Here is a 13,315-nt window from a genome sequence, read left to right as displayed (position 1 = left end):
CTCTCCATCTCCAGCTTCAACTTGTCAGCATGCCTCGCTGTGCTCGCACCCAGAGCCGCCCGATCGAAGTCAGGAACCTTCTTCATAAAGACTTTCATGAAATTCCTGGCCCCCAGGTTCCTAGCATCAGCGAGGGCGGCCTCACGGCCCTCGGTCAGGGCAGAGACTGATCCCTCCAGCTCGAGCACCCTCTCCTCGAGGGCATCCTTCTCCTTCTTACATGCCTCAGCAGCCAGGTCATGAGCCTCCTTCTGCTCCCTTAGGGCCTTGTCGTGAACAGCGTTCAGGTTAACTATCTTCTGATTATAGTTGTTCACCAGCGTAACTTTCTCTTGCCCGTGCTCAGCGACCTTACTCTGAAGGGACTTGACTTTAGCCTCGAGCTTTGTGTTGGTCTGGCTGAGGGCTCGCATCTCTCGAGCCTTAGATAACTGACGATAGTATACTTCGGTCGCGGCTCGGGAGAGTGCATCCTGGTTAACCTCGAGAGCAGAAGAAGACCAATCCTTTAAATCCTGCTCGCTGATGTGACCTTGGGCGAGCCGGCCGAATGTGGTCGCAACCATATTGGCAGAAGAAGAAGAGGGAAGAGGAGCATCAGAGGGAGCAGCTTTCTTTGGCTCAGGCTCGCCAGTTTTTCCTTCTTTACCTCTATGCCTCTTTAGTCGAGGAGAGGGCCCTGAATCCTTGAGATGCTCGGAGAGAGTAGTCATGCGGGCCGGAAGATTGGCCTGAGAGCGAGCCCTTGTGCTCGCAGCTGCGGGCTGAACTGGGCCCGAGGCCGCAGCCTGCTCAGCCTCTTCCATGAAGGGGATAGGGGAGATGGCCATTTCTGAAAAAGAAAACAACAAAGCAATAGATTAGTCACAGCAAGATGCAAAGGAAAGAAGTAATGCGAGCAGGTGAAAAATACGGAGAATTAAAGTGCGATGTGAAACGAGATGCATGTAGGAAAAGTGAGCACGCGAGCACACGAGCTCGCGCATACGAGCAGCCAGACCCGGACGTGCGGGCCTGATATTCTTACCCTTTCTGGATCTCTTCCTAGATTTCTTCTGAGGAGTCAGCCTCACTCCTTCCTTCAAAAACCCACATGCGACCAGATTGGAGGTCGTTATGAGTTTTCGGATGTCCCAGTCCGCCTTAGGAAGGTTTAAAAGACTGTCCGCGTTTATCTTTTCCTGTCCCACAAGGACAGTGCGAGGCGGGGTGGCTGGAGATAAAAGAAATTCTTGTTAAAAGGAAAGAGCTATGGTATAAGAGACGAGAGCGGGCAGGAGAAAACTTACATGGATTATAATAAAAATGAGTCTGGACTCGAGGCACCTCGTGGATATAGAAGTAAGGGTTCTTCCACTTCCCTGAGTTGCTCGGCCCGTTGTGGATGAGGTTCTTCTTGTTGAAGCACGGCCAGACAGAGAAGTAGAAATACCCAAAGTCGTTAGGAGAATGCTTCAAATGGAGGAAGTAACCCAGCTGCCTCGCGGTTAGAGAAGGGTACCCGCATTTGTGGTACATGATGTACAATGCGAGGGCGGCCCGGTATCCGTTTGGATTGATCTGAAGGGGTGCGAGCTGGAAGTACTCGCAAACATCTTTGATGAAGGGATGAAGAGGAGAGGAGATTCCCAGCCTTAATAGGAAGGTGGACAAGACCATGCGAGGCACCCTGCCTTCATTCTCCGAGTGATTGAATCTATAGCATCTCATATGAGGTAGGGGCAAGACAATATGGCCCTCGAGCTGAAACTGCTCAATGTGCTCGGCCAGATGTTTCTGAGTCAGCGAGGTAGGCAGGTCGCGGCAAGCGAGCACCTTAACCTCCTCGTTTGCAGTTGAGCTCTCCTCCCCATCAGGAATGATCTGCCTTCTGAAAACAATCTCACCCTCGAGCTCAGGCTGGGCAGGAGGCACATAAGGCTCAGGAGAGGCTGCGGGGGCATAATTATAGTTACAAATCTTGTACTGACTTGTAATATCTGCCGCCTCCTCGCTCTGAGGAGAGTTATAGGACCAATGCGAGTCGTCCTCTTCACCCTCGAGTCCCAGGATGGGATATTCAGCAGCTACAGGCTCTTTTCCTTTCTTCCTGGTGTCATAGTATGCACTCCCCAGGTCGCTGTCAGTTGATTCTGAGTCAAGGTGAATGGGGTCGAGGTGGTTAGCTGCTGCTTGCCTCAGACGGGCTGCCCTCTCTTCAGCCATTTCTCTTAAAATCTCCTCGGCTCGGTCTTTATCCAAGGGAGCAGGCTCGCGGTTTAGCAGCTCTTCTACCCCAAGGGAGGCTGGAATATGAGAGAGGTCCACGGGCCTATTTCTCCATTTATATATATTCTTCTCCCTGGTAAAATCCTCAGGGTTCGGGTCGAGGTGAATATCAAGCGAGCCGGATCCAGCTGCTCGCATCGAGTTCTCAACTCTGGCAATGTTCAGAGCCCCTTGAGGGGTGATAGCTGAGCCGGGAGAGATAGGTTGGCTAAGACGACCAGAAAGAGAGGTCAGCTCGCGTTGGAAGTCCTTGGAGCCTCGCTGCTCAGGAGGGTATTGGTTTAATGGAGATGGAGTAGCTGAAGAGCAAGCCGGGCTAGCAGAAGTGCGAGCCGGGCTCGAGGAAGAGCGAGATGATCCATAGGAGCGGGCTGAAGACGCACTCGACATCTGTAAAAGATGGTGAAAATTAGTGTGTGGCTCTAAAAAGAAAACAAAAAAAAAACAAACAAGTATGGGATCGCACCTAAGTGTCCTCACATCTCACACGGGATCGCACCTAAGTATCTAAACGAGCGAAAGAGCTCGCATCGCGCGTTGTGGTTGTGTGTGAACTCGCATCGAACAGGTGGTGTGTGCTCGCATGGTGTGCGTAAATAAAGCATGAATAAAAAACGGGCTCGAATCGAAGAGTACCTGTGGGAGAGGTGTATGAAGATCCTGATGAATCTGGTCCCGGAGAATATCGCCGCCGGTAGACGGTTCTTGTTGAAATGATAATCTTCGCTGTGGTAGATCCTTGAGCAAATTGAGCAGCAATTCCGGAAGTGTTTTTGGAAATGTGAGAAATGAATTGAAATCTCACATATTTATAGGAGATAGGAGAGAGAAAGGAGGAGGCGACACGTGTCGTCATCTCATAAGATGACACGAATCCCCACGCCAGCTGTCCAACGGCTGTCAAAATGAATGCAAAGATGAAAGGCATGCGAGCCGAGACACGCGAGGCGGCTTGGTGCGGCCTGGTGGGCTCACACTTGCGAGGCCATAAAAAGATTAGAAAATACCTAGCCTCAAGATGCGACCAGGAATTTTGGGGGGTAGTTGTTATGCCCGCTTTCAGCCATGGGCCCTAAACAGGTCCCTGTGGGTGTACTAAATAGCTAGACTCTCGTGTGTGGGCTAGAACCATGGATTTATATGACTTGGGCCAGCACATACGGGCTGGGCTCGTAACATGCGAGCTGGGTTCACATGCGGGCTGGGCTCGTAACATGCGAGCTGAGTTCACATGCGAGCTGGGCTCATGACATGAGAGCTGGGCTCAAACATGCGAGCTGGGCTCAAGTGAGGACATGCGAGCTGGGCTCACACATGTAAGGTGAGCTCACATTTGTCATTTGGGCTCTCATGTGCGAGCTGAGCTCGGTTGTGCCCACGCGAGGTGGGCTCAGGTGCCTTCATGCGAGGTGGGCTTAGCTGCCCACACGCGGGCTGAGCTCATGAGCCCACATCTTATAGAAACAGAGGTAACATTATATTTATTGTTTGAAGGCGGTGCGGGCCGAGGTGACCAGGCCGGGCCGCATCGAAAGACTTTGTGTGCAACATGGAAAGTGACTCATAGATGACTGAGTTGCTCGTAGATTTCGGGGTCGACACGGGTTGTTCCTACAATCACGGGAAGGATTGCGGAGATGCCGCGAGATTGTAGGAAGCGTGTGGAGCCGATCGAGATTTACGTGACTAATTGGCTGAAGGCCTGACTTTATCGTGGGCTTGGGCTGCACGGGCTGAAGAGTCCTAACCCTAGCCTACGTGACTTGTTCCCCAAGAACTACGTGAGGCTTGATCCCTATAAATAGGGTACGTAGGCACTTGTATGAGACATGAGTCGACACTTGACAGAGAATAACAAACCCTATTCTTTCTTAAGGAGTCCACATACAAGCTCAGCCACCACCAAACAACCTTCCTCCGCCCTCAAACACCGTCCTTGATCTTTGTTCCGCCCAGTAACCTCCACAACATTGTTATACGAAATTCTCCCTATAACATTTGGCGCTAGAAGGACCAAGAGGATAGTTATCCCCTATTTAACCAACTGAGCCAACCCTTGCGGTCAAATATTAACTATTTTTTGAATTTCAAATGAGATTCTGATTTCCGGTTAATAGTAGGTTAAATATTAATTATTATTTTGAATTTTATTTATTTTAAATAAATAAATAAATCCCACCTATTGACCGAACCGACCGATTTTTGACCCGAACTTACTGTTTTTGACCTAAACTGGCCGATTTTTGAAATAATAGGTTGATTTTTGATCGATTTTTTTTTTAAAAAACGCACCTTGACCCGATTTCTGATTAATCAAGGGATCCTTCCGAACTTCGATTAATCGATTAATCGGCCGACTTTTAGAACACTAATAAAAATATATAATAAATATTTTAATTCATAAAAAAATTAAAAATTGTATATATAATTACGTAGGTAAAGTATACTCGGCAAAGTATATTGAGACGTGTGCAAAAGTCAATGCGTCATATAAAAAAAACATTGAGAATATACTTGGTCCATATTTCACGTGGCTCAAAAATCCGGTCGATCTAATTAAATATTGACAAAAAATTAAAATATGATCGGGTCCGACTTTATTGAATATATAAATATATATTAATATTGACTATTCACATAAAAATATATTTAAACATAAAATAATAAAGACTCAATTTATTACGCGATTAAATATATATAAATATTTATATAAAAACATTTTTAAAATATATAAAAATTTAAAATCTAATGAGGCGATTGTACTTGAACCGATTAACTTGAAAGTCGATTTTGGCTTGATTGGAAATTTGGATAACTCAATTTCAACTCAATTATTATCGATCCTTACAAGTCAAATAAGTTGTGGCTTAATTTGAAAATTCGATAACTCGAGTTTAGCGCAATAATTACTCCCTCCGTCCCGACTATTTGTTTACATTTGGTTTGGGCACGGTGGTTAAGAAATATGTATAAAGTAGTGAAAAAGAGAAAGAAAAGTGAGTGAAGTAATTTGACCCATTAATTTTTAATATATAAAAAGGAGATAGTGGAGTAAAAGTAGTGTGAAAAAGAAAAAAAGTGAGAAAGTGATAGGATCCATTTACTATATTTGGTAAATTTTGAAATATAAAGAATTGGATAAAACATCCTAAAAAGAAAAGTGTAAAGAAATGCTTGTAACGCTTGTAACGGAGGTCAATCTTTACAAATGTGTAAAGAGTTGTACTAATATTCACTTCTTCTGTTGCATCTTGTTTCCTCCTAAAATCAAACAACAACAACAAGATCAATCACTTCATCATGTATTATCACTTCATTTTACTACTCCTTCTCTTTTGTTCAAAAGCTCACTCGGTACTGATGAAATTGTTTTATATCTTGTTTAATGCTAGAAATAAAGTTGTGTATTATTTTCTTGTTTAATACTAATAAGTTGTGTATATGCAGGTTTGTGATGTGGGGATTAATGGGTATGCAGCTGATTCTAGCTGTGGTTACTCTAACAAGATTTTGATCAAGGGTGGCACTGTAGTCAATGCTTATTCTCAAGAACTTGCTGATGTTTATGTTGAGGATGGCTTGATTCTTGCTGTCAAGCCTAATATTATGGTACTAAAATAGTACTGCTATTTTCGATATCATGTTACATGTACCCTCCATTAATTCGTTACTTGAAATTCTGTATTTTTTAATTCGTAATTGTGTTCATGTTTGTTTTATATAGGTTTGATGAAATTTTATAAAAATGAGTAGAACCAACTAAGCAATTAAATGTACGTAGTATATCCCGTTTATAGAAGGGTATAGGGAGGATATGATGTACGCAGATCTGACGTTTATTTAAAATGAAGTCACTCAGAAGGAACCATGGTTTTGACAAAGTATATTATAAAAATGACTCTGTATGAATATGTAACTTTAAAATTGAAGGAATAGATTTTAAATTCTAAGATATGGGATTTCTTGCTTAATGCTTATACTGTAGTTGACAGGGTATGTAGTCATTCGCCTATTTCCTGTTTCAGATCATGGAGTCTTTTTCCTTCGTCACTCGAATTCTGTGTTTATATTCATAATTGTGCTCATGTAATTTTTAAATAGCTCTAAAGTATTTTGATAAAAATGACCACGGATGAATAAATAACTTTAAAAGAATTAAATAATAAATTTCAATAACAAAGATTCTGCTGGAAATGTGAGTATCAGACCAGCGGCTTAAGAAAATGATCGCTTGCCTCTTTTTGTGTAGGCCATTTGAAATTTGATGAATTATTTTTTCAGTTGGATTCAGGGGGGGGGGGTTGCTAAGAATTGTATAAATCAGGAAAGTTTTTGGTGATACATTTCTTTGTTTTATGCGATTTAGTCTTTTGCCCAGAGCAAGCTTAGCTTAGTTGTTCACTGATTTGTTTTACCATCCCATTTTTTACACTTGTGACATAAGGCAGTTTTTTTTTTCTTTTTAAATGTTGCTATCTTCTTGTGTTATCCTGTTATGTGCAGATTTTCACCACTTGAAAATTGAAATATTTGGTGCCTATTCTTTTCCTTTCTCGAACCTATTGTATTAACCTGCTTTACTTTTTTTTTGCTAAGTTTACTTTTACTTCTTGTTCTTTGTTACTTCCATTTGAGTCTCCTGAGTGCCAATCTGCAGGTCGGTGATGATGTTACTGTTCTTGATGCCACTGGAAAGTTTGTTATGCCAGGTCTGCTTCTTGAGAGCATATTGCATTTATAACTATGATGTTTGATCTCTGCAATACTGGAATTTTGTTATTTTTCTTAGGCACTTAAAGTAAAATAATTATTCTACAACACAATTTATGATTAGTTGTATGTCCTTTACATATTTATGTTTAAAATTTTAATCATATATGTAACCAGTTGACAATCATAAAAAAACCAATCAAAAATGAAATTTTAATATATGGGGTACTCAATTTCACATCAACTATAGCTCAGTAGCATAAATGCTTAATTTTAAAAACATATGTAGTCCTTAATTTTTCATATGAATGCTGTGAGGGCAATACTATATATTAATGATCAGGACGGTTGATTGCCTAACAATCTGGAACTTTCCATCAGTGCTTCATCAAATGTATAAAATCCATCTATGTTATAATTACGATATTTTTATATTTTGTTAGGCTTACCAACCAATAAAGAAATGTTCACAGGGGTCGAGAAATTATGTTAACCACATGATATGATATTAATTGGGTCCATTCCGTCACATTCAGTTGCCTGTGTCCTTTATTCATCCTTGAATTCAATGCAATTTCTTATACTCAACACATTCTTAAATTTCAAACTATAAATAAGAAAGACCAACATTGTCCTTCTTTGAGTCGCAAAAAGAAATGTATGAAGGCACAAAACTTTGTACACTTATTATTGCCAATAGCATGAAGACAGCTTGTTTTTTTTAAAGATCCAATTTAAACTGGATGCAGGTGTTGACATCCCATCATATGTTCTTCCTGGTTTTGCATGAATCTCAATTTTGCTGATTCAGATGTTGGTTAAAAATATGGATTTATCTCACAGGATAAGCTTGGTACAAGAAAGGGGACACATTAGGTTCTCCCGAGTCCTGACCAATTTTCAGTTGTTTGCTATATGTTCCTCGTGTCTGAGATGTAGCTAGACTGTCAGACTATGTTTACAATGCCACTCGCCCTTTTATAAGCTCTTACAATAAATTTCTGTCCTTAAATCGGCATGATAATTATACAATGGCTCCCCCTTATATTCCATTTTATAATGTTGGGCTTCTCACTTCAACGAGTTGAACAATTTTCTTTCTTTCTGGGGAGACTGCACCTTTGTATGCCTTTTGACTCTTATAAAATAGGTTTTTACATTTCCAAGTTGTTGGAGTCTTTAGCTGCTATATCTTTTCTCCATTTTTTGAGTTTTAGCTAGTTGCGCAGATTCTAAATATGCAAGTCTTTAAATTTTCATGCTACTATTTTTTATTTAAACCATGTAATTTTTATGTATTTATCCTTACAAAAACCAGTTTAATTATGACAGGAGGAATTGATCCTCACACACACTTGGCTATGGAATTCATGGGTACTGAGACTATTGACGACTACTTTAGTGGTCAGGCTGCTGCATTAGCAGGTGGAACAACAATGCATATTGATTTTGTGATTCCTGTAAATGGGAGTTTGGCGGAAGGCTTTGAAGCCTATGTCAAGAAATCAAAGAGCTCTTGCATGGATTATGGATTCCATATGGCAATCACAAAATGGGATGATGTTGTTTCAAAGGATATGGAAATCATGGTAAAGGAGAAAGGTTCGAATATTCTGAATTGTATAACATGAATTTGAGTCATTTCTTTTTCTACATGAACCATCAGTGATGAATTTATAACTATCGAATGCCTCATGTCATTGCTAAACTTTCTTAGAATTTGTTTATTGACTGAAGGTATCAACTCGTTCAAGTTTTTCATGGCATACAAGGGTTCTCTTATGATCAATGATGAGCTTTTATTGGAGGGATTCAAAAAGTGCAAATCTCTTGGCGCTTTGGCCATGGTTCATGCTGAAAATGGAGACGCTGTTTTTGAAGGCCAAAAAAGAATGGTTGAACTTGGTATTATGGGTCCAGAAGGACATGCTCTTTCAAGGCCTCCAGTGGTAACACTCAACCGTGTTATAAGGCTTGCAAAATCACAATTATTTTTTATCATGCCATCTAACCTTTCTTAAAACAAATTTGAAACGAAACTGAATAATGTCTAGAAACATTACTCTATGATAGGGGCTTAGTTCCACGATTATTTTCTTAAAAAAATTCTTGAAATTATCACAGGAATTTGTCATTTGTGGTATGACTTATCCGGAATATAAGTATTTTTCTGAATGATTAATCATTTGAGAATATGTTATTATGATGCATGTATTATATTTATTAATTTATTTTTCGTTCTCTAACATAAAGCTAATGTTAAGGTTATTATGGCTTTCTTTTTTAATGCAAGTATCCAATTGCAAATAGTTCTTTTTTAATTCCTATGCAGTTAGAAGGCGAGGCAACTGCTCGCGCAATTCATTTGGCTCGTTTTGTTAACACTCCCTTGTATGTTGTTCATGTCATGAGCCGTGATGCGATGGAAGAAATAGCAAGAGCTCGAAAATCAGGTATTCATATTGTAGATATGTCATGTGAAACCTTTTATGTCATTACACATATACTTTCTTAACTCTAGTAGTTTAATCCAAAATGGGCGCTATACTTCGTTCTATTTGTCTTTGCACTTTATAAATTAATATTTAATTATGTCCTGTATTAACTACCTCTAATTAGTTTTGAAAAAACATTCTCGTAGCTGTGATTAGTCTATGTTATACTCTTTAAAGGTATTTTAAAAGAAAGTGTTTCAACATGTTCTCTTGGTGGGATCAAAATTTGTAGTTTCCATTTTTACTTTCATTTCTGATGGCAGGGCAACGAGTTATTGGGGAGCCAGTTGTTTCAGGTTTAATCCTTGATGATTCTAGCCTTTGGGATCCTGATTTCATCTCGGCTGCTAAGTAAGCCTGTCTATCGTTTTTCTGAACTCTTATAATTTATCTGTTTACAATATATAATGATTTTTCTTGTTCTAGGTTTGTCATGAGCCCCCCTATCCGTGAATCAGGACATGGCGAAGCGCTTCAACAAGCATTGTCAACAGGGGTTTTGCAGGTTATTTTACTTCTAATGTAATTCCAAGTTTGCATTAGTTTTTTACTATGCATCAATAAGGCAGTTAGTAGTAAAAAAATGTTACCGAATGCTATGTAGTCATTAAATTATCCTAGTGAATTATCATTAATCTGCAATGGACTTGGGAATTTGGATCTTATCTTATTTATATTTGATTTGATGTGGTTTGAGTATTCCCCTTTAGATTTCTTTGTGGGTGAGAGTGCTAAGTTTGAACTCTACAAATCATAAAGCAATTTCACATAATTTTAGTGCCTTAAATAAATGGAAGTCAAAGGATAAAGGTTATGTGCTATCAAGAGTTGTACGATCCAGTTACCATTATGTATAACAATATGTTAACCCTTTAATTAGATGCCGCATTAACACTTACAATTATGTCACTTTTGCAGCTAGTAGGAACTGATCACTGTACTTTTAATTCCACACAAAAAGCTCTTGGAATTGATGATTTTAGGAAGATACCAAATGGGGTCAATGGTACTTTCAGGCTGTAATATTTATCTGTATACTAATTCCTAAGATACTTGTAAGTTATTCCACCTTAATTCATGTTTCTCGTGGGAATAATAGGTATCGAGGAAAGGATGCATCTAGTTTGGGATGCCATGGTGGTAAGTGTGATCAATTTATTCTCAAGAATTGCAAGTTTATGATAGGATACCTTTATTGTACTGTACTTGTACTGCTCCGTTTATTTCCTCACTTGTCATATAGGAATCCGGCCAAATATCTATGACCGACTATGTTCGGATAACAAGCACCGAGTGGTATCCTCTATCTTATTAGCTTGATAATTTCAAATCTTTTTAAAGATCTATTTATACCTCTATACAATAAGCTGTGCTGATGCTTGGTATTTGGTATTCAATTCGATTACAAGTTCTAAGTATATATCCGATATCATTATTCCAGCGCGAGGATATTTAATATCTATCCAAAAAAAGGAGCAATACTGCCTGGATCTGATGCAGATATAATTATACTTAATCCTATGTCAAGTTTTGAAATCAGTGCCCGTTCCCACCATTCAAGATCTGATACAAATGTCTACGAGGGACGCAAAGGGAAGGTTGGTTTTATTTCTGTTCTATATCCACATCACTAGTAGTACATTCAAATTGTTTAAGGAGATCAGAATTATATAAATCAATATATTTTCAAGTGCGGAAATGCATTATTGGAGAAAGTGTTGCAAAATTTTTAATTTGGTTCTCTTGATTTCTATCTTATGAACAATATGCTCGCTTATTTTATAAAAGACAAACCGCAGACACTTTGCTTTGACTAGGCTTGAACCCTCAACCTACTAGTGATTTTTTTAATAAAAATTAGTGACCAGAGAAAGAAAGGGTAACTACTAGGCTATAAGCTAGTTCTTCCTCTTTCCACTGATTGAATTTTTTTTTACATCAAAAACACCTCCCGTTTATTTCTTTTTGTATTTAATATCGATTCATCAGATATACTGCAAAATGTAAATCTGATGCGAAATTAGTTGGATAAAGTTGTACATGTTGTGATTTAAATTGCGAGACACACAACCAATGAGAACAGAGAACACGTAATCTCGACATGACTACTGTAACACCAATTAAATGTCCGTAGGTCGAATTAGTGCATCATGTCACATGGACTAGTATACTTCGTATGTTCTCCATCTTTTCATGGCAATCCACGCATATTAATTAACTTTGTAGCAGGGACATAGGGATGGGGTGGCACGTAGCACGCTGATGTGACCGCCACCCTGAATTCCCAATCTTTTACAAACTTAAATTAAGAACATTAATATAATTAATATGAATTTAGTAATGTATTAGTAAAATTTTGTAAACATTTCAATTTCTCTTCCTAAACATATGTGAGAAATTAGTTTATATCTTATATTTTTTTATAGTTTACAATTATTTGTAATTTGTGAATTAAGCATGTCATTCATACAAGTATATTGTACAGGTTTAAAAAATTTCGCCCCCGCAAACTTACCATCTTTGTTTTCGAAAAATAGACATTTTTCAATAATGATGTAAAACAGAGATTGGGCATTCTAAAGCAGCATTTCACAATTCATTTACTGAGGTTATGAATCTTCAACACAATTCATAGATTTGGAAATGGGATAGATTTTCCAAAAAATTGAATAATAGATGTTGATTAAGGACAATTCACTTCGTTCGTACTCGAATATCCTATTCAATACAAAATAATCATTAGTTTCCACTTGTGAGTATCTAGTTTCTTTGAAGTATCTAGTTTCTTTGAGTACATCGTCATGCTACCTTATGTCTCGAGTAGTCTATTGTGTGTTTATTATATAATGTATATTATGTATGTTCTCTTTCACAGGGAAAGATTGAGGTAACAATTGCTGGTGGAAAGATTGTCTGGGAAAACGGTGTTCTTAACGTCGTTCCAGGATCGGGCAAGTACATAGAGATGCCATCTCACAGCTATCTTTTTACTGGAATTGATAAAGCAGATGAAAAATACATCTCGTCTCTGAAAGCCCCAGTTAAACGGTCCAAAGTTGCAACTTAAAACCTAGGTTCTTTTTCTAATTTCACATCTTATAAAATTAGAATACGTTATAAACTACAGGCATATAGTCCAGAATAAATCTAGAAAATTGTGGATTTAAGTTTTAGAAATAATCGAGTTATCCGTATATCAGTTTGTAATTATCAGCATAAAATTCATGTTTATACTTGATTGATTGATTATTGTATAATATCGTTAATTCGTTATATCGTGATCAACCCTTAAACTAAGTGAGGTAGGTCTGCATCTTCTTTCCTTTCTAGTTTCTGCACATTGCACAGAGTAATGGTAATTTAGAAAGCAAGTAGTATATAAGCTGCTGGCATGATACCGTTGGCAAAAGCCTAAGCATCGAACGCCACAATGTATGCTGGTCAAGCTACTAACTGGCGCGCAAGCAGAAAGACAGTGTGACAGATGCATTGTGTGATACTTTACGCGCAATTCGCTGCTCAGTACAGGTAAAAATGGCAGCTGATATGTGTTCTTTTTCGTCGTGGATGCTTAGTCGTTTTAAGTTCAATTTTGTATTGCCTCCAGTTATAATGAACTCCAGGAAACACCATCAATGTAGCACCCAATCCCACTTAGATGAGAGCTGAGACTTTAGCTTATATATAATTATGCCAACATGGATTTTTGGGTGTTGTGGACTATCCTAGTTATTGCATTTTGGAACGGTGGTATTATTTGACTTATTCGGAAACTTGACTTGACCCGATTTTTAGAAAGGTTCATCCTAGTTGTCGTAATCGAATAATCTGTCTATCAAACT

The 13,315-nt window shown here is 38.8% G+C and overlaps 1 protein-coding gene across 1 annotated transcript; it reads left to right on the top strand.

Annotated features, from left to right (window-relative positions):
• The first annotated feature begins 5,465 nt into the window (after window positions 1-5,465).
• LOC141659495 (dihydropyrimidinase) lies at window positions 5,466-12,746 on the top strand. The gene is made up of 13 exons (XM_074466389.1): window positions 5,466-5,622; window positions 5,716-5,877; window positions 6,926-6,977; window positions 8,311-8,580; window positions 8,716-8,927; window positions 9,311-9,431; window positions 9,737-9,824; window positions 9,900-9,978; window positions 10,392-10,479; window positions 10,573-10,613; window positions 10,717-10,769; window positions 10,915-11,071; window positions 12,349-12,746. Exons 1-13 carry the CDS (start codon window positions 5,569-5,571, stop codon window positions 12,538-12,540), a joined length of 1,569 nt encoding a protein of 522 aa, XP_074322490.1. The 5' UTR covers window positions 5,466-5,568; the 3' UTR covers window positions 12,541-12,746.
• Window positions 12,747-13,315: the final 569 nt, after the last annotated feature.

The sequence above is a fragment of the Apium graveolens genome, chromosome 5 (genome assembly GCF_009905375.1).
Source record: "Apium graveolens cultivar Ventura chromosome 5, ASM990537v1, whole genome shotgun sequence".
Taxonomy (NCBI): Eukaryota; Viridiplantae; Streptophyta; class Magnoliopsida; order Apiales; family Apiaceae; genus Apium; species Apium graveolens.
This window is presented reverse-complemented; position numbering and strand designations above follow the sequence as displayed.